The following is a 22,783-nucleotide window of genomic DNA, read 5'->3' on the forward strand; positions in this document are numbered from 1 at the left end:
TAACATCTTTTGTGTGCTTAGACAGAGGTAACCCAGTTGGACTTGAACCTATTCACAGTATCGGAACTTTCCACTAGCTCTTCCTGCACACTTAATCACATTGAACAATTGAGACTATACCCCAAGACTAATTCTGGCCATTCTAAAGGCCTTTCTCTTTCTTTGTTCACCCCATAACCTTGAATCTAATGACCCTCATTTTTGTCTCTTGAGTTTTGAAAATTTTTGAAGTAAATAAATGTGACAGTATGAGAGCTTCTTCCCTTATCTCAACCAAACTGTGAGAAATGAAAAGTTTGGGAAAGAAGCTGGAGGATACTGTTCCCTTTCCCTTTTCTGCTCATTCTGGAAGTTATTCAGCACGTGTCATGAATAAACACACTTCTAAGCTAATTGACCTTGGTCTTGCAGGAAAACGCTGTCCCCCATCCCCTACCTCATTTTGTCTATTTCTTATAAATTTGTTTTTGGCACAACCTGTGGTCACACAAGACTGTAAACTGCTTTAGGGACAAGAAGATTTGGGGTAAGTCATGACTAGATACCTAATAGTTTTAAAACACTGGACAATTTACTGAGCTTCTCTGGGACACACGTTTTCTCAGCTGAAAAGTGGTGACAATAGCACTACGCAGGGTGGTTGGAAGAATGTGAGGTAATAAATATAAAGGCGCTGACACATGATAGGCTTCCAGAGACAACAGTCATCATGGATTATTGATATTGACCAACCTACCACTCTGGAAGCACTCAGAAGGACCCCTTTCTGAATTTACACTAGTATTTCCTCACTTATCATAGTTAAGCTAAGTTTTCTTCAATATTCCTGGATTTTAATAGTATGTTTCCTAGCATCTGTAAAAGATGAACAAAACGGCATTTCCAATACCTTGGCATATTGTCACTTAGGGAAATGATAATGCAACTAGGATCTGTCAAAAAGATCAGGTTTTTAGTATCATTCAGAAGCGTAGGTGGCAAGCTGACTGGGTGGGATTGTTTGTATTCTTGGAGATTGTAACAAATCTGTATTTGTGGGAAGGTCTTCCTGCTGGATGTGACGTTGTAGAGGATGATGAACGTTCTTTGATAGCGGAGTGCTTTATAGGACTGATTCACTTAAGTGAACTGTCAGAATGAAGTGTTTTTGAAACTTTTCTACACAGTTCAGGGATCTGCAGAGTTCTCACCTCAAAAGCCAACAGTTGAATCTTGGACAGGCAACCAAATAGTTTGATGTATCACTGTCATTATTATTATCATCCTAAATTGCTTTTTCTAAACAAAGGATGAAATGATACTTTCTACACATTTTCTTAAGAAGCACATTTTTAAGTAAGGATTTTCAATCGGTCAGCCTTAATTGGAAACTTAAATGAAAATGACTAGACATTATGGAGGAAAACCTTTCCACAAATACAGAGCAGATTTGTTTTGTTACAATCTCCAAGAATACAAACAATCCCTTCCACACCCAGTCAATTTGCCACCTACGCTATTGAATGATACTAAAAATGTTAATGCCATTTTGTCTATTTTAGAAATTCTTGGTTTATAATATCCACTTCCACAGTCTTCCTAATTATTAGACATAAATAGTAACAAAATATTTTTTTAATTACATACTATGCACACACACCCACCAAGGAAAAAAATCAACTAAGATTAACAAAACTCTATTAAAAGAACTATGGAGGTATCTGAAATAAACTTGTTAACTTCCCCCAAACATTAGATTAAGAAAATAAAGATAGTTTGTTACCAAAAAGTAAAGATATAAAAAAGTAACAAACCCCTTTAGACCTGTTCCCTTCTATTTCTTAAAGACCTAAGATATTCATGGGGTAAAAAGGTGGCACAAAATTCTCTACAATAGTTTTTTATATTTTAAAGACAGTTCAGGTATTAATTCTGTTATTTTCAAAGTCCCTTTTTTCAGAGGTTCAGCTCCCACAAACTACAGCAAGAATCGGTATAAATTCTAACGCAAACTCTCCATGAGGTAGACAATATTATCATTCTGTTTTTATGTAAGACGTGGAAAACTAAAGTTTAGGAACTTCTTTCCCCTTCGAAGTCATAGTGAGAAGCAGAGCAGAGATTTTAAGTTAGGTCTTTCTGACTATAGGGTCCAAGCTCTTAAACACCAGTCATCAAGGTCACATTTGATGAAACATGTCCCAGATAGGCTGACAGGAGTCAGTATGTTTCAGGAAATAGTAAGAGCTGCATTTTTCTAGATTCATCTTTATTTCATTACAAATAAACAATATCCTAAATGCTGTTATTCAGTTATTAGTAATTTAGAAAGTAAAATAGAACAGGATTTTTGTATTAAGATTTGCTCTGTAAAGCTAATTTTAAGAGACAGTGAAAGGAAATGAACCCCAAAATTTTATACTAAGTTCTTGTCCTTCCTGAATAAATGTAGAAGGCACATGTTTATAGGACTAAGAATGTATACTAACCTGGGCTCTCCCTGGTGGCACAATGGATTAAAGTGCAGCACTATGAAACTATCTGAAGCCACTGCAGCACGAGTTCGATCCCCAGCCAGCGAGGTGACACACATGGCACAGCAGACATCTCCTGACCCACCCACTGCTCCCCTCAGCAGTATACTTCACCAATTTGCTTGTTCTGCTCCCCACTCTGTCTCTGGTGAATCCTCTTAATCCCCTCCCGCCCACAGCTCAGGGCTATACCCCAATTTTATATGCATAAATCAATCTTAAAAAAAAAATGTATACCGACTTATCTCTCTACACACATATTTTCTGAAAACCAAATTAAAACAAACAAAAAAAATCTAAAGATCCATTTCAGTTGAATAAAATCAAAGTAGGCATTAAAAACTCTAGAAGGTGTGGTTGATGTAAAAAAAAAACTAATGATGGCTGTAAAAGAAAGTTATGATTTAATGATTGTTATAAAACCATTATTTGGAGAAGAAAAGAAAAATAATGGTAAGAAAAAGATCAACTAAATAACTTAGCAGCATAAATCCAGATTTCATATCAAAGATGGAGAAATGTATACAGGTGGAATGAGTAAAGTAAATGCATCTAAGATTTTATGACATAAAATCAAAGGACATAAATTCCCTTTTTATGAGAGATTTAAGATATCTATTTAGAGTTACCTAAAGGTGAAATATCCAAATTAAAAACAAGAATGGGGATATATTTTTCCTCACATATTTTCACACAAAATATACATGAACATATTTGATATTTTCATGGCAAACAAGTTTTTGATATTATAACATTTTAGACAATAGAACATTAAAAAGGATGATCTGCAATTTATCTTAAAGATGAGGTACTGCCTATACTAAATATTAAGCAACATGAAATATAGGCAACAAAATGTATGGATCAAATATTTTAAGAAAAAAAAATAAGTAACTGATTAATGTTCACACTAATGTTCAGATAATCTGATACACTTATTTCAGGAGAAAGAGTGGAGTATTTGCATAATTGTTATACCTACATTACTAAGTGATACATCCAATAGAGAGTGTTTTTTTCCTTAGGATGTAAGGATGTAAGATAAAGAATGCTGAAAGAAAAGTTGAATAAATATTGGATCAAAAGGAAATCTCAACAATTGTCCTAATAGAAAAACCATTCTATTTCACTAGAATGGTTGATTATCTGCTCTTGTTGCCTCACCAAAATTCAGGGTAGAAAAATTTAAAAATAAATCTCAGTAGTATATTAAACACTTACTAGTACTATTCTCCATTGTCATTCTATTAAAGCGAAAGCTAAAATATTAGAAACTAAAAGCAAGTAGTGAGAGCTATGTACAGAGGTAAATTTGTATCTTCTTTAAAAGCTAGCATTACTGTAAAAGGTAGAGCAAATGAACAATAACTCGTTCTTTGTTGATAAAAGGTCAAACAGTGATACTAAGGAGGACATTAATGAAATTTAAGAAAGACAAGGGAAAAACAGCACTACTGATCAACAAATCCCAGAACTGACTTTTTGGGAATAAAAACAAAAACATCGAATAAAATAGTAATGAAATAAATTCTAACTATTAAGCCAGCTAGAAAAACCTAAGAGATTTTTATAGGACCAGTTTATCTTTATCTATTATGACTACAAGTAAAAAAACAATAATAAATATAATATACAGTTATATTACACATACATATAACTTTGTACTAATTGGCTAGTACATTTGATAAATTTATGAAGTGGACACTGTTTTGGAGAATATAAATGAAAAGAATAAATTAAATAATAGTATAAAAGAATCCCCACCCCAAAGAAGGCTTTTAAAGGGCCTTCATTTAAACTTGACAATGATCTCAAGTGTCGTCAGAGAAAAGTTGCAAATTTTTCTGACTTATTTTGTGAATTTAATTTCACAAAATAATTATACAATTAATTTATAATTATAATTAATCACAATTTAATTACAACATTGACCTCCAAAGAGGGAGGCCACTTTTAAGGTCAAACTAATTACAGATTCAGAAGCCTGACTATTTATTATCTGTGCTATTTTATAGGGAGCTGCTATAATGTTAAGACAGGGACACACACGATATTCAGTAAAAGAAACTAAGTCTCACTTAGGAAAATAAACACAAAGACATAAAATAAAATACTCTAAAGCTAAAACAACTACATATTAAAGAATAAATTTATTTCATAAATTTAAGCATAAAATATTAAGAAATCTATTATTCTTATAAATCAAAGCAACAATTCTTATGTAAGAAACTACTGGTAGTGAGAAAAAAACCAAACCCCATTCCTAACTAAATCTTTATAAAATCCAAATGCTGCATAGGCAAAATAAAGATAAGCAAATGCTACAAAAGAAAAAGTTTAAAAAAGATATCCAGAGAATATCAGAAGATTTAGGCATGGAAACTTACTTGATAGTTAACATTTTAAAATGCTTAGTTAATATGATAGAAATATTGATTATTTAATGTTAATAGTATTGTGATAGTAGCTTCAATATTTTGAATACTTCCCATATACATAAATTCATTTCATCATACTAACAACCTAATGATTCTAGATTACCCCAAATTTCAGATGAAGTAATTGAATATAACAAGATGAAAAGCATTATTTTTAGTTGTTCAAGACTACCCAGAAAGTAATTTCAATAGAAGCATATAGTCAAGGCAGTCAAGACTCCAAAACCTGAACTTACTATGACCAACTTGAACTAATATGAAACATTCAATAGCTATATAAATTTTACTACTGTCAGATGCCATATATACATATTCCAGAAAACAACAAGGTCATGAGTTACAACAGTGAGAATTAAAGAGACTAGAAATATGAAAAACTTATAAAAACAATAGCTGTTAAAAATATGCAGCAACTGGTGAAAGGTGTAACAGTAATAGGAACACAAACAAATACTTACTATTTAAAAACAAATCTAAATCAAAAGTATAGAACTGAGAGGATCATCTGAGTAACTCAGAGACAGATTTTCTTGAGTGGGAAAACCAACTATAAGTCAAAGTGCATACAACTGTCATAAATAGCTCCTGGGATTGTTTCTGGGACATGTCAAAATGGTTCTAAATTTTATCTAGAAAAATGAACAGGTAGGAATGTAAGAAAATGTTTAAGAAGTGGAGTGATATTATAATGTGAATAGAATTGACTGCATAGTATTATAGAAAATTCAAAGAGACCTACATATATGTAATAATAAAAAAATTCTTTTGATAGGAGACCATGTAACAAGTGAAATTGGGTTGATGCAACTCTTATAGATACTCAGTTTAGATCCTCGCATCAACATAAATTTCTGGTTGGTTAGAAAGTGGCACTGAAAAATGAAGTGAGGAAACATTAGATGAAAATGCAAATTGGTAATTATTAGATTTTGAGATAGGAAAGGACTTTTTAATACTAAGGATTCTAACCTAGAGTCCTGTATCCCAGCCCTTAATCTATGTATATCTGTATTCATTTCAGGGAGAAAACATACAGTTCCCATGAACATACTTAAAATTTTCTAGGAGATACCTGAAGATGAGGTATAATTAGTTGAAGAGTTTAAGAAGGCAATTATTAGAGTAAAAAATAACTAAAAATAAAAGCTATAATGTCAAAATAGTATGAGCAAAACTTGAAAGCCAACAAGAAACTGATAATAATATGTGCAATGCTAAAGGATAATGTAGTGAGTGTATACAATAAGAAATAAATTAACAACTGGGGAGAAATCATATATTGTTCAAAATTAACAATAATGTAAGAAAAAAAGTACATTTTAAAATAAAATAAATAAAAAGGAAAAAGGAAAAACAAGACGATGGATAAAACAGGCCCTAAATGACCATTTTTATAACAGGAAGACAATTGTTTCATTATCACTAGAAAATACTTGTATCCATAAAAGCTTGGCAAATAAGTTGCTGGGAGAATAGAAAGTGGGATAAAACTCTCAAGAGAAAAAAAGATAGGGTTTCTTCTTAAGGACAAACTGATGACTGGAAAATAAAGAGCAACTTTTTTTTTGTCCTTTAGGAAGGCACTTTTTATTTTAAGGCTGACTAAAGGAGTTCATTTCTCAATTGTGAAATATGTTCATTTTAACTATGAAATAAATAGTTAAGCTATAATAACTATACTTCTTCAAAGTATCTAACCAGTGGGATTATTAAAATGTAAAAAAAATCCCTGTTTATATTAGCAAGGATTAAAAAAAGATAATGGCAAGAGTTATTAGGTGGTAAGGCTGTATGAATCAGTTCATATCTGATTTCCTTTGAGTTGCTTTGTACAGGTTAAAAATAAAAAGAATCCACAAAAAAAGAAAAATGTTAACGAAAACATCAAGGATTAATAGGGGCCCCGTAGAGGCTCCATTTCTTTATCACCCTTTTGAGTAACCTTGAAACACATTTGAAATTCAATATGAATTATTAGTTCTTACAATTAGGAGTTTCTCAAGTCCCAACCTCCAACAACTGAACAGAGAATGTACCCACAAAGACCTGGGTTTTATTTAAAAAGAATGATAAAAGACTAATGGGGTAAGTTGACGAAATGAATGAAAGAACAGAAAGGGAAACCTGCACACAGACTTAGAATTATTTTCACAATATATTGTATATGTTAAGACTATCGGTAAACAGCATCACAGTTTTGGGAGTTACTGTTTTATTTAAACATATAATAGTCACTGAAAATCAACTGCATAGGGAGCCTCACTAATTTTGCATGATTTATATTATGTTTTACAAAGATTATGTATTATTTTAGTGATAATAATGTAATTTTTAAAAGTGGCTCTCTTGCTAGTAAAATTGGTTTTTCAGAGGACTTTTGTTAACTTACTTTCAAGAAGGGAGTGGCAGAGGGAATCAGTGAGTTGTCTTTGAGCACCACTGACTAAAACAGGCTTTTAAACTTCTTATTTTCAGACTAGCATTTTTTTTTTAAATTTGGGAATCAATGGAAATTGGTTATTTAACTTTAAAATGAGGACAATGACAATTTATAAAATCAAACAATTAAGAAAATTTTATATCAAAATAGAATATAATTTCCAAAGAAGTTACTGAATAAATTTTACAACTGAAAAACAGACCTTTATTTTAAATAATAACCTACATTACAATAGCATGCAAGACTCCCCTTTGCCTGGCCATTCTTGAACACTCTCGTTAGGCAGCATCTCTGCAGACCAGATGGTCTCTGGGCAACCTTCCAATGTTATGATTTCTCAGACAAACTGATAACAATTATCTTATATTCCAGGTATTGTATCACATGTAATTGAAAGTTTTAGCACAACGAAAATTATAAAATGGAATACATCTGTTCTGAAAAATGAGGGTATCAGATGTCAATTCCAATGGCACCTAAATTCAGAGTAACGAATAAGAATTTAGCATGACTAATATGATCACTCCCATATCATACACTCTCCAGGAAGCTCTCTACAGCATTCTTTCAAGTTGGTTGCAAAGGTTTCCAATAACTAAATAACAAGCAGACTTCTCTGAGTGCCTAACTTAAATTTCACTCAAATTCTCTTCATTCCTCCCAACATTGTCTGGTTACATGCTGAGCTTTTCAGATAAACTAGAGTATTCACTGAAGATATTAAAATGAGGTTTTTCTGTAATCTGATTAAATGGAAGAAAATTCTAACAACGGAAGTAATATTATCTTTCAATCATATGTTTCTGAATTTGTTGTAGCATTTTTTTTTTTAAATGGGTGACTTAGCATGTTTTCCTTGTCATTTGATTTTCTATTTACCTATGGCTTGGTCATGACTAAGTACTACTGCATGAAAAGGTGAACCTTGGTTAATGCAGTCAAACAATAAATCAGTAAAAGCTCATAAAATCCAAGTATAAGTTCAAACCCTTTCATGACCAGTCTCAGCAAAAATACTTTCATCTCAGAGATGCCTTGCCTTATCATTCCTTGTCAATATTCGTCCTTTCTTACCCTGACTCTATCACTTTCTATCACAATATTATTCTTTTTTTTTCCCTCTTACAGAACTTAATGGCAGGTGTATTTATCTTTAATTCGTCCCTCCTTCACTGCAGTACGTCTATGAGAGCTATGTTCAAGGCAAGATAAACATGTTTTTGCTCAGCCTGTTCTCCACTCCAGACGGCTCTGGCCATGGAAGGTGAATGCTGTGTTTATAGATGTGTTGTATCCTAAGCATTGTGCCAGGTACACAGCAAATAACAACTATGACGATACATAAACTGCAACTACGTCTATAAGATACATCAGGGTTTCAGAAATGTAAACAAATATCCTTTTCAAAATAAAGAAATTATGGTAAAAAGCACAATTCAAAAATTGTCTTGATATGCTCAGTGAAATAAGTCAGATGGAAAAAAGAAAAATATGGGCTGGTTTCACTTATAGGAGAAATATCGGGGAACCAAATACGGGATCAGGGGGAAATAATAACAATAAAAAATGAAATTAATAGGAAACTATAATCAGAGACATTCTGCAGGGAGGGCAAGGGATCAAAACAGGGGAGGGAAGGGCACAAGGGACTATGGCTGGGGGGGCGGGGGTGGGAATTGGTGGTGAAAATTCTATGGGAACTACCTGAGAGGAGAAAACAAGATTGAACAAGTGATGTAATATAAAACAAAATGAACAATGATAGAAAATATATATAAATTACAGTATTTAAAAAAAAAGTCTTCAACAGATCAATCAACATTTAGTTAAAAAAAAAATTTGTTGATACTATTCCTTACTAACTACTAATACCTGAACAGATAGCTAGACATTGTTTTGCCTAACTGTAGGGAAAATTCCTACTATTCACTTTTCTTCAATTCTCCAAACAAATATTGCTTGCTATCTGCCACTGTTCTTGGTGCTGGGGCTAGTTTAACTACATGTTCAAAACAGCTTACCACTAAGTGTTTTCACCTGGTGATCCATGGATCACCTGTTATTGGGCCACCTGAATTATTTTGAGAGCTCCTAAATTTAAAATCAGACTCAGCATGACTCAGATTATAGTTGGAAAAAAGTCTTCAGGGTATACTTTAAACCCCTTTTTAGCTGTAAACTCTTCCTTAAGTCATCCCTGTTCAAAGTTCATCTCCAAAAATCATGATTCTTATACCTCATAGCATTCCATGTGAAATTAACCATGTCTTGCGAGATCTCTTAAAATAGAAAAGTGGTAGAGTGTGATGGTATGCTTGTATCACTTGCCATCTTCCATCTTCCAGATTGTTCATTTACTTACCTGTGCAAATTTCTAAGCTTTGCTTACCACATCTAATATATGGTGATAACATCAATCTAATAACACTCTGAGTATTAAATGACATGACAGAGTAAACACTCAGTTCAGTCTGGGATAGAGTAAACAGTAAATGAAAGTTCTGATGGCTATCTTTTCCATCATTATATTTCTTTATATATATATATATATATATATATATATATATATATATATATATATATATATATATTTCCCTCTTATGCACTATTTCCACAGCCAGTTGAGGTTAGCGCCAGGAGAATCTTGTGCCTACCCCTGATGTGCTATGATTTTTTATTTACTAAAATGATACTACCAAGCTTTGTAGGCCTATCTTTTTTTTCTGGGATATGCAAGAACATAAAATTTTACTTCATCATATTTACACATATGGTTAGTAAGTAATATTCAGAATCATCATGAAACGAGAGATAAAAACAACCCCAAATAGTAAGAAGCAAGCCAGTCTTCAAACAGAAAATGTTTTTCTTTTTTGTGTTGCTTGCTCTATTCTAGGTATCAAAGCTGATTTCACTATGAATTTGTTATGTGGAGATTCTGACACATCAAATGTCATAATCGACTTATTGATGTCAGAATTAATAAATCTTATACACTAGTGAAATGACATGCTGTTCATCTGTCATTTAATTTTTTTATTTACTTTTCTCTCATACTGATAGCAAATGTATTATGATTATTTTTTTTTTACAAATGTTGGAATCTTCTAACTACAAAAAACAACATCCCTCTGTCATTAATAAAAATTTTGCTTTTCTGTACAAATGATAAAAAATGTCTTAGCAATAAAAAGTAATGGGCCAAGATAACGTAGGCATAGACAAGACTGATTCAAAGCTCAGTCCAAGGAACATTTGGAATTAAAACAGGCTTGAATTTTAACTGGGTTTCAATATAGGACTTAGGAGTACATCTGAGGATCTTCAAATACAAAGATAATGATATTTGATAAAGCCATACTAAGTCATTTTGCAGAATGTATGCTTTGATTAAAGTGATTAAGCAGTAGCCTATGATGTGAAACTATAATGGGCCCAGAAAAGAAAGTCAGCTTCTCTTATTCCTAGCTAGGAAAATTATATTTGAGAGTATTTGGTGTGTTACCATAGACACTATCAAGAACAAAAATTTCCTGGCAGTGAGTCAAATCCACAAAAATCTCAATTTTACATACTTCTGAAAAATCCACTAATACACATAAAATTTTCTAAACAGTCTTATCAGGTAACCACATAAAAGTTAATTTGATTTTACTACTTTATTTAAATTAAAGGACATGACAACCAATGAATAACTTATAATATAAACCCATATTCTTTTCTTTGTAAAAATGTAAATACTATCAGTCATTTACAGTATTTTTTTTTTTGTACTCAGGAGCTGAATACAAAGCATTTCCCAAGATGTAGTAAATAAACTGATAGGGAGCAAATGACCAGAGCACAGTTCATAATTGTAACCATTTGCCACATAATTATAGACCTGTCTCAAGAGCAGTATGCCCAGGGATCTCAGGTATCTGTGCTTTTACTTCTCACAATACCATGAGAAGAATCAAGGTGCCTACTTCAATAAATAGTACATACCGCCCAAGAGCTCAGCTAGGAGACTAGTACTCATTCTGAGTTCTCTCCCCACCCCCACCCTAATGCACATTTGCTTTTTAATTTCCCTTTGGCTGAACCTGAAAAATGTTCATTGAATCTATTCACTCCTCATCCATAGTACTATCACCAGGACCAGGCTACCCTAATCTGTCCTGGGCTATTACTAGCTCACCGAATGGTTTACTTTGTCTCTCTATGATACTTCTCCAGGAGTAACTATTATGTTCTGAAAAAAAGTTAATGACATCATGTCCCCTTTCTTAAAATTCCAAAATACTGTCATGTTTATTCCCTATGATGCCTGATGCGAGCTGGACTCTCTAAACCCCTCAATTCACACCAGCTGGACCTACGTAGGATTGCTCAAATTCAGTAACCTTCCAACTAAGCTCCTCCCACTCCTTGAAATACTCAGTTCAGTTCTTTCACAAGGCAAGCCCCTTCTTCTGTTTTAAGTCTTGGCTAGTATGTCACCTCCTCCAAAAGGTTTTTGCTTTATTCATCTACATAAAATAGTTCCTTTCATCGAATTCTGTTCCATTGTGCTACTCTGCATATATTTTTTCTCAGTATTTGTCACTGGAGCTTTTACAGACTGCCTCACTGGCACTGCCTCACTGGCACGAATGAAAATTCCATATCAATTCACACTGGCTAGCACAGGAACAGGCCATCACTATGAAGCAGTGGTTCCATCTAAGGTCTACATTAGCCACACATTCTTTGTATACCTTTCAGAGATGAGACCAGTGGGATGAAATGAAGCATTTCCCTAGTAAATCACTTCTTAGAGGCCTACCCTTTTTTGGTACTTAAATTGGGAGAAGCTCCCAGCCTTGCATTTTCTCAGGGCTATGTATCATTCATCAGAGGATTCTCAGAACTGGTGCCCTTTGAGATGGGATTCTGTAAAGGTGGTAAAGAGGATGGCATATCATAGAAAATTATATCACTTCTATCACACTAGTCATATCCACGAGGACACTGTAAAGACATTTCTCACATCAATCTTTAAGTGTAATAGCTTAGGTGAAATCACAAATTAGATATTTGTAACATACAGCATGATTCTTGAAAATATCTGACTAGCTATACAAGAAAAACCTGAGGTGACTGCAACAGGATCAGGACCCATTCTTCTTAGCAAAAAATTATTACTGTTATAATAATAAGAGCAAAATACATGCAGCGAGTACTGTATTTTAAAACACAGCTAAATAAAGGGAGGCAGGTAACAATCACCTGGTAAGTTCTCTCTCCGTTCAATCTCTGGGCAACACAACCACCATCAAGTTTCTTAGCTTCCTCATTTCAGGAAGGGGATGGACAATAATGGCTAAATTTCAAGGTAAGACGAGATGAATGAGTCTGCTACCAGGACTTTTCCAGGAAGAAAGGACACCTGTGGAAGCCATGCTGCTTTAAGCCATTAACCATGGTTAGGGTGCAAATCTCAGTCTAGTGAAAACTGGCTTCTATATAATTTTGAACTTGAAAAGCACTAGAGGACACAGTGTATTGTCTGTGAGCATGTAGACATAACAAAGCTATTTTCATGCACAGTCCTGGCAGAAGGCCCGAGGTAACTGCTCGCTGGGTCTGGTTACAATTATTTTACTATAGGGAATAATCCAGGACAGTACATCCCTTCTCTGTTCACTCAGCCTCAAGTGGAAATGTGTACTGTTTTTACTTCGCAAGCCTTCTCAGTTCTCCTCTCTGATTACATTTTCATTCTCTGCACCCACTTCATGCTCTGTATCCGAACTATTCATGCCAGAAATCTAAGCTAAATTTTAAGTCCAAACTACAACATGATAACACACAATACACAAAAATCTCTTAAGAGTCTGAGAAAGCAAGGGTGTGTCTAGGATGACTTCTTCAGTACCTTTGGAATTAAATGGAATCTGGGCATATGTGCCTGAACACACACTATATGTACATGTGCATCTTTTCATTATGAAACACATACAGCTCTCCTAAAAGGAAAGGGCTGTTCTGTTCTTGCCATTTTACCTCAATAAACAAATATATTTGTACTCCCCACCCACTGCAACATTTCATACAGCTGAATGTGGCCCCTGGGAGAATTTTTAATGGAACATTTTATCACTGAAATGTGTTGTTAATGAAAACAAAGTAAAGAAGATAAGAGCACTTTTGGAAGACATCAAGGACTAACACGTTAACTCCAGTATTTAGAAATGTTTGTGTGCATCAAACTCTTAGGTGGCTTTCCTTCAACAGTCAGTTTCAGAGCTTTAAAAGCCCTCAAATGCTGTGTTGTTTTAAATTTCTCTTAATTTAGGCAACATTGGTTTATGACTCTGTATGATTTAGGAGAATATACATATCTCCTCACATGCATGTCACCACCCCACCCCACCACCCAAGCACCCATCGTCCTTTACTGAAGACCGCTGGGTCCCCTTACCGCTATTTGCTCTCACCCTCATCCCTTTCTCCCCGCCTCTGGTAGCTTCAATTCTGAGCCATTTTATAGTTTATTTTGGCTTAGTTGTGTCAGATCCTTTGTTTTGTTTTTCTATCTTCCACATTAAGTGAAATCATCCAGTGTTCGTCATTTTCCTTCTGACATTCCACTTAGCATAAAATCCCCTCCTGTTCCATCCATGTTTTTGCTCCTCAAATAGTATTCTACTTAGTCTGTTGAAAACTTCAGACTCCCTTCTCAATTGTCCTAGGTTTCAACTTCTTACAGTAATTGTATCCTTAATAATTTGGGCATTTGCCCATATTTCTCCTGCATTGTTAAGTACACACAGGTAGCATAGAGATTATAGTGAAAGGTGAAGCAAAGAGAGAAGGGAGTTGGTCATTGTCATGCAAAACAATTTATATATTAATAGATGGACATTTTAGGTTTAGAAAAAATTCAGACAATTATTCCCATATTTTAAGAAACAAATTTTCATGATGGTTTTTTGAAATTGACAGCACATGGTATGAATCCTGCTGTGGTTGTACAGTTCTTTAATTCTTCACAGTTTGAACTTCCATGTCTCACGTTACCCTGCCCACTACAGATCAAAGGTAGAGGGACTTCTCCAGCAAGCTAGGGAGGGAGTTACAGTATGTCTTTATTGTGTCAAGGCTAAGCCTAGTTCTAAGGAATGGTAAGTAAACTGGGTAAGAAATGATTTGAGGCAGTAGAGAGAGAAGTCACCAATCAGTAGCAAGTAGAGAAATATAAAGGTTACAGTGAAATATACACTTGAACAATTGTTAACCTCAGTTCCCTGTACCGAAGGTAAAATGAACTGATATTAGTTTGTTTAGAATTGACCTTTTTTCAGACATAGTGTTCAGCTGCGACAGAAGGTGCCAAAAGTGAATTCACTAACTTTCTAACCAGAATCAAGACTGACCATTTCTACTTTCATTCAAGTGTCTTTCCCTCAAATTATTTCCATAAGCTTTCCCTCAAATTATTTCACTGACTTCAACTGAATAATTTGTGCATATATGTTAGTGTACATTTGTCTCTGTAATGAGGAAAAATCTATTGGAGGCAAATAACCTATTTGACAAATATTTGAATTATATCCTGACTGATTCATTTAATTCCTAGCATGACTGGAAAAAAATCTTTTTTAGTGTTCAATAGATACTTTTCATGTATGCATAAAGACTATATAGTACAATCCTTATATGCATGGAGGCAAAGCCTCATTAGGAAGATAAAATATCAAAAACATCTGTAGTACAATAGAAACTACGTAAATTACCTAAAACTCTATTCTCTTTACATATATATTTTATGTCTCACATATACCTACATGGTATATTCTAAAAACTAGTGGCAATAGGACAACTGTAGTTGAGAAGAGATATGTAGTAAGAGGAAGGGGAAGACCCTACCTGGAACTGTGTGTGCACGTATATGCCCCTACAGGTTACCAGAAGCAGTTCATATTAAATATACGTCAGGCATAATTCTAGCATAAACTAGCAGCTACCATCCCAATTTGTTAATTTTTCAGAATGATATCTAGATACATTGGGTTTCTTACAATCAAGTCTCCTTATGACCCCTGAGAGATAAACTGTGTGGAAAGAACTTTCAGGTCAGTTCAGTAGGGTTTGGATAAGAGTCTTCATGGCAACTCTCTTAAATAATTTTGTAAATTCCCTTTATTTAGTATTCATTGCACCAAACATCTCTTGATTGTTGAACCTATACTGTTCTATTTTCCAGTGAGAGAACATATTACATGAGAATGTAAGGCAAAAATACTCCTTTGAGACCTTAGATTGTGAGTTTCCTGAATTAATCCTGATAATTTAATATATAAAATACACTACACTAAAACAATTTTTTCTTTGCTAATAATTGCGGAATCAGGTCAGGAAAACGTTTAGTAAAACACGGTTGCTGATTCTAAACACTGTATTTTTATGAACATCAGCTATTTCAACATTCACAAACCAGTTTATATGTAACATTTGCTAACATTTCTTTTCTTGCTATATGTCTAGGGTACTGGCAATATTTACTAGCATGCAAAGCACCTTACAAATGTGACCTGGTGCCTTCTTAACCAAAAATTTTTAGTAATGCTTCACTACTTTCACTTAAGAAACTTGCCCCCAGGAAACTAATTTTATTTGAACTTCTTGCATTATGCTATCCAAAATGACATCATTCCAAGTAGCAATAGCCCAAGTGGCAGTTAGTTCACTTGTAATTCCCTAGTCACTCAATGGAAAAACAGAAAATTACCCCATATCCACAAAGTCCAAAAAACTGAAATAGTAAAAACCTCTGCAGAAATAAATATGTGATGTGGGTACCACAATACACAACATGTCTTTTCAGACTATGCTTTCTCTTGCTCTGAAACTGCTTACGGTGTCTAGAACGATAAAAGAGTTCGTGTTTCCTACACCCAGGGAGAATCTTTAGGAGCAGGAGGAAATTGTCCCACCTACTGGAAAGTAAAACTGGTGAGTCTACATGCAAAGTTCATGACTGACTGAGAATCCTTCCAGCCTTGGGCTCAACGCCCTTTCACCCAGGTATCTGGGGTGTGTCACAGCGGAATCTGTTGTAATATGTTCTTATATACTCCGTAGAAGGCCTGGGTGTTCCATCAGTGTTCATGGCAGAGTTAATTCATGACCAAACTTTTGATAAGTTCAGATAAGAGGTCTGGAAACCAGAATCTTATCTGTTTCTATGTTTGCATTTGTTTTTTTTCTGTTAGTTTCCTAAGAAGGTTTTCTGGAGAAACCCTGACCATCGGGGAGCCAGAAGAATCAGAATGGCAGAGGGGCCAAGGGCTGAAGCAGCTCTGGAGCAGGACCCACAATCCTCTGACTCAGGCAGAGCTGCTGATGCCAGCAAGCACTGGAGATGAAAAGCAGCAGGCTGGGGGAAGCAGAAGGTGTGGGAGCTTCGGAGTAAATATGGCAATCTAGTGGCATTAGGAGAAATGGTGCTTATCTCCTTGTAGTGCAGGGTAGTAGAGATATGCAATTAAACAGGACCTGGCAACCCCTGCTTGTTCCCGCCATGCAGCCTCCTCCAGTTACTCATCTGATCCGAGCTGAGGTGCGTGTCTGTAGCACTGGCCAGCATCCTGAGCCATAATTCTGTCTAGCTGTGGTTTTCTCTCCTTTCTTGTAGATCAGGCTCCTCAACTTGTGACAGCTAAACATTGAGTCTCAAAATATCAAGCAAAGTTCAGGTACTGTTGAGAAGTGAAAGAAGAGCTGGCAGGGGTGGGGACAGGGTGAAAGGGCATCCGCAAGGGTGAGGCTTGGCTTTACAAGTGCAGCCTTGGTGCACTGTTGCCTGAGCTCCTCCGACTCACTTCTCTGAGCTCATTACTCACGTTGCTTATCGATCCCAGCACCACTGCCTGGCCCAGTCTTTTAGTGCTCAGATTCCCCTAACTTTCAGCTTCACTTCACTTGTAGAGCAAGCCAATGGAATGACAAGAAATGGTTTATCCTTTCTGATTTTTATCAGACTGTTTCCATCTACTTCGGCCCAATGATCAAAGCAGACTGCCCCTAATCTGGAAATACAGTGGATCTTTCAAGTAAACTGCTCCTTGGGACCTTCCTTTCATCCATCATAGTTCTGGCAAAAGATCAATCTTAAAAAATGCTCAAAATGCAAGAGAAAAGAAAACAGATGCATCTGTCAGCCCCAAAGTGGTCTTATTCAATTCAATAGGTTGGGAGGATTTTTCCTTCATTGTTGAAAGTCTTGGTGTTGTAGTAATGCCCAAGTGATAGCTCAGCTGAGGACCACTGAGGTCTAGAGCCACAGTTACTGTACTTTGCTGTCAAGTCTGAGATTATATCCATTTGGGGAAAGTGAGAGTGAGGGGCTTAGAAAGAACTCTTGCTTTTTTTCCTTTAATATTTTATGATCAGGAAAAATATTCCAGAGAAACAATTAAAATTTAGCATGAAGGCTATTTTTTCAAAGACCAATTTACAGTCACCAAATTAGGTATCTACCTAATTCATATTAGAGCAGCCCAATGAAAAAGATATAAAATAAGTAAACTTACTTAAAATTTAAAGATGGAAAGTAATAAACCTAACCCGAGTGCTGGTTTCTTGTTAAAGTCCAACTTTTACCATTTTATAAGATATATTAAATTGACATGACTGAATATTTAACTTCATCACAAAGAAAGAAAACCCTGGCTCATGAGATCTTAAAAAGCTCTGTCAATGACGCTGCTTAGGCAGGAGGCCACGGGGCAGTAGCTATGGGCTGAAAGTTTGAGTCTCCAATGTCAAGCACTAGTGGGTGAGGCTTGTTGGAGGTGGCTAGGTAATGAGGGTGGGGATCTAGGGATGAGATTAGTGCCCTCAGAAGAGACCCCAGAAAGCTTCCCTGCCTCTTCTTACTGCCAAGGCTGACTAGATAGTGGATCCTTACAATACATCAAATTTGTCAATGTCTTGATCTTAAACCCTATCTTCCAGAACTGTGAAACATAATTGTTGTTTATAAGTAACTCATTTTGTGGTATTTGTTAAAGCAGCCCAAAGAGACTAAGACAGCTTCATTTCAGAGCTGTGTTCTCAGGCCTGTCTCAGTCCAAAGAGCTAAATGACTTAATAAATGACTGTATCCACATTACATGTAGGCCCACCTCCCTGACCAGATCCACTGTATACTGAGAATGAAAGAGTGTTGTTCTTAGTGAAATAGCTCAGTCTTGAAGTCTTTGTCACCTGCTCCATATCAGGGTACAACTAGATGAAAGAACCTTTCCTTCCCTCCCTGGAGCAGGATGCAAGACTATTTTTAGAAAAACCCTTATGTCATTAACTTCAATCCCCTATGAACCCTATCATAGTGGGGGCTCATAGTTACACAATCCCTTTTCTAAAATCCTTCAAACAGATGTATTGGAATTCAAACTTTTTTCAGATATGGTGTCTGCCATATATATCACACAAAAATTCCAGTGGGTTCTGAGCCAACCTCTCCTAATCAAACACTTTAATATTTCTGCAGTGAAATATATGAGGCCTTACAATAAATAAAGGCTGAAAATCACTTCTAATCAATTCAGGGCAAGCTTTGCCATCAAATGAATTCCAGCATCAAACTTGCAAAAGAATTTCAGTTTTCTGGGCATTTTGGATTTTTAAATTGAGAGTAAGAATATGTAGATCTGTATAAGGTCTTCTAAAAGTTAAGACAGATTAATCTGTTGGTTCTTACAGAAAGAAGAGATGGAGCCTTTTGCAAATAGCCTAAAGGGGGCTTTTCAAAGGGTTCTTTTAGACATGAATTTGACTATGCTGAACATATGATATGATAAGTGAGTTCCCTTGTTCCCTGGCTTCTGTCATATGACCTTGACATACTCTGTCCGCCAGATTAGTCTGCGACAGTGCTGTTGTCATGGAATCTGCCTCACTGTTCTGCAAGGAGAGGGTCCAGAAGTGAGCAGCCCTAAGTGCTCTGAGGCTCACAGGAACATTCCCAGACTAGAATAAAAACTTCAACAAGGCAAGAGTGTTGGAGCCAATTGGCATGCTTGCACGATGACTCTATCATAAAGTCATTCCAGTGTGATTTTTTTAAGGCTATATATATACAAATATACCAAAACAAGCAGTCTTTCACCTGTTTAAGGGGAATATTTTTTAAGCTCTAATATTTGATATCTTAAAGGTGAGACTGAGAAGATCATACTCTGGGTTGCTGTGTAGACTCATCTACGAGGGTAAACTGTTGTTCAGGTGAGGGGTGGCCAAGAGTGGAGATGTAGGGAGAGAAAGACTTACTTGGCTTCCAGGGCCAGTGCGATGATGCCTGCAGCCATGGGAGCTGAGGCCGAAGTCCCCGTGTGGTTGTCTGTGCAACGCTGTCTCAGATCAGTGGTAATCTAGAAGAGACAAGTGGAAAATGTAGGTCTTTGGGCTCAGCATGAGTCACCTAAAAGAAGAAATCCAGTTACTCATGGAAGTAGAGTGGACGAGTGTTGGAACAGTTATCAAAATCCCGTTCCTGTGTTCCTGGGACCATCACTTCCAGAGAATCGCCTGTGTAAATCAACTTTGAAAAGGGAATGATTATGCAAATTATACACCACTTCTTTTAAAACCAAGACAGGATGGAGTGTGCCTGTGGCCTGAAGCCGGAGGGTGTGTCTCAAATTTTTCATTCTTGCACCTCACTATATCCTTGCCCCAGCTCTGTTTAAGGAGGGCCCTCCTTGGTGGCACAACTGGTTAAAGTTCAGCACTATGAAGCTATTGCAGTCACTGAAGCAGGAGTTTGATCCCCACCAGGAGGTGACTCACATGGTGTGGCAGACCTCTCCTGAGCCACCCATTGCTCTCCTTAGCAATGCATTTCCGTACATCTGCCTATTCTGCTCCCTACTCTGTATCTGATGTTTCATCTCCATGTTTCTGGCTTGTACCCCAGTTCTGTATGTATCAATAAATAAACATTAAAAAAATAAAAAGCAACTACATTTTCTCATTGCCAAGCATTTTAATGATCTAACTCTCTGAACCCGTGACCAGGCTTACGGAGGCACTGGCAGCCAAAGGAATAAAGCACAGTTTGGTTTGGGCCAGCCAGAGGTGTTACCTGAGAAGAACCACAGGTTCTCGGCAGTAAGGACACTCTTCAATTGAAGGGACATTTGCTTATGGGTCAGTATTTTACTGCATAGATGAACTAAGACGCCCTCCGAGATTTAACACAAATACGAAAAGTTTCAACCCAGTGGGTTGGATATGAAATTATAGTACTAAGCACATGCTTGTGAATTATAAGAGAAGAGCCATTTCTCCATTTTAAAAAATCTAAGTGTGAAAACTGGATCATTTTTTCCTATTGGCTTGAATCCAGCTCACTTCAGTTGTGCCTGAATACCATTTCCTACAGCAAGTACAGTGTTTCTCAATCATTGTTTCATGTGCATTTTACTAAGGACAAAAAGTTCAACTCAGATTCTCTTAACAACAGAAATTGAACACTATGGGGCAAGACTTCACAAACCACTTAATAGCAACGATTTTTACAAATCTACCCTCACCCTCTACCACAACTTCTACTTTTTCCCTTTGGGGCAAAATCACTCCTGTTGGGAGTTCACCTGATCTCACTGCAGTTCTTGGGAAAACCTTGGTAAAGCTTTCTTTGGTCTTAAGACAAACATATTACCCACCTTTTACAGATAAAAATAAACTGAGATGCTAGGTAGGCAGGAAGGGATAAGGAGAAGAATAGCTGTAAACAAAGCCCTGTTGCTTTAAGGTGAAGCCTTCAAGGAGTGTGAAGAGGCATTGATTTGGAAAGAAATTTGATCTTCACAGGAAGAAAGCAACACATAACTCTTTAGAAATGAGTCACCCCCTAAAAGTTTTCTCAGTGTTATATGAGGATGTCTGAGTGGACTTGTAATTATCTGTTACAGATCTAAATTAACACTTCAGCTGATTTAGTTTCATACCAGGCCATCAGTTCTCATTGTCTTTTCTTTGACACATCTAAAGTTACCAGGTTACCCATACCAGACAGGTACCCACACAAATGACTAGGACAACAAACAAAATTATATAGAGTCATATAGGTACAGAGTTGGGAGTGAGAGACCAGCCTTACATGTTTTCCTGAATAACTGAATAGTGGGGGGCAGTGTGGTTCACAAGCAGAGAAGGTTGTTTCTAGATTAAGAGACCTTTCTAATCATCTGCTAAATCTCTTCATTGAATATTTGCAAGATGTCTGAGTAAACAGACTCAAGCCCACTTCAATATTAAGAAACTTTTTGGATTTCCAATTTGCTGACTTTGAACAAGTATTTTGTATATATGTGCAGTAAAGCACGATAACACAGATTTGCCCTTTTTTCAGTGTACATTACAGTATTGTTAATATATACATATTACTTATATAATAGTTCTCTAGAACTTTTTCATTGGGTACATGTGAAACTTCTGATCTTCCCTGACACCCCCAACCCCTGGCAACTACCAATCTGTTTTCCACATTTATGAGTTTGACTAATAGAGGTAGCCTACACAAGTAGTATAAGTGGGATTATACTGCATTTGTTTTTTTGTTTCTTGTTTTGTTTTGGTTTCTTTCATTTAGAATAATGCCCTCAGGTTTCATCCGTGTTGTAGCAGGTGTTAGTTAGAATTTTCCATTTTTTAGGCGGCATAATTTCCCAGTGCATGTACAGACTGCACTTTCTTTATTCATTCATCTGCCAATGTACACTTATGCTGCTTCCAATTCTTGGCTATTGTGAACAATGCTGCAACAGACATGGATGTGCAAATATCTATTTGAAATCCTGCTTTGAATTCCTTTGGGTATCTACCCAGAAGAGGGACTGCTGGGTTATTAAAAAGTTATTTCTACTGCATTTGAAATTATAAGTGATTTTACAGTCTTATTTTGCAAAGGCCTGTTCCCTAAGGTAATGCATAAACACCCCAGAAACAGCCTGCATCCAGGTCTCCAGATACGTCGTGGTCGCTGTGAGATGGCCTTGCTGCATTCTTCCCCTTTTACCTCACCCTCATGGTCACCGTCTCTTGCCAAGTTGTATTTTTTTCAATGACTTGAGCTTGGATTCAAGATTTTTCATCATGTTTTCCCACTTGGCTCACTTTGCTGATTCTTCAGCTGCACCAGACACTTTCAATGCACAGAAACAAATCCAGAATAAACACTCCAAATGTGTGTAGCATTTTTAAGTCTAATAAATAACTACCTCCAGCCAACCTCAAATGCAAACAATAAAATTTTTATGATGTCGGGTTTGCAATAGGAATATGCCCCATCCATAGATTTCCCAGGTACTATACACATGTACTATACACTTAAATTAAAAGCTACTCAGTACTTTTAC

The 22,783-nt window shown here is 35.9% G+C and overlaps 1 protein-coding gene across 1 annotated transcript in view; it reads right to left on the minus strand.

Annotated features, from left to right (window-relative positions):
* PCSK5 (proprotein convertase subtilisin/kexin type 5) overlaps positions 1-22,783 on the minus strand; it is a 272,056-nt gene that overhangs the window by 69,028 nt on the left and 180,245 nt on the right. The window contains exon 9 of the mRNA XM_004677562.2: positions 19,692-19,792. Within this exon, the coding sequence (XP_004677619.1) occupies positions 19,692-19,792 (101 nt within the window). The remainder of the gene's footprint in view (positions 1-19,691; positions 19,793-22,783) is intronic.

This window comes from Condylura cristata, unplaced genomic scaffold (assembly GCF_000260355.1).
Source record: "Condylura cristata isolate star-nosed mole 26May11 unplaced genomic scaffold, ConCri1.0 scaffold00006, whole genome shotgun sequence".
NCBI classification, from domain to species: Eukaryota; Metazoa; Chordata; class Mammalia; order Eulipotyphla; family Talpidae; genus Condylura; species Condylura cristata.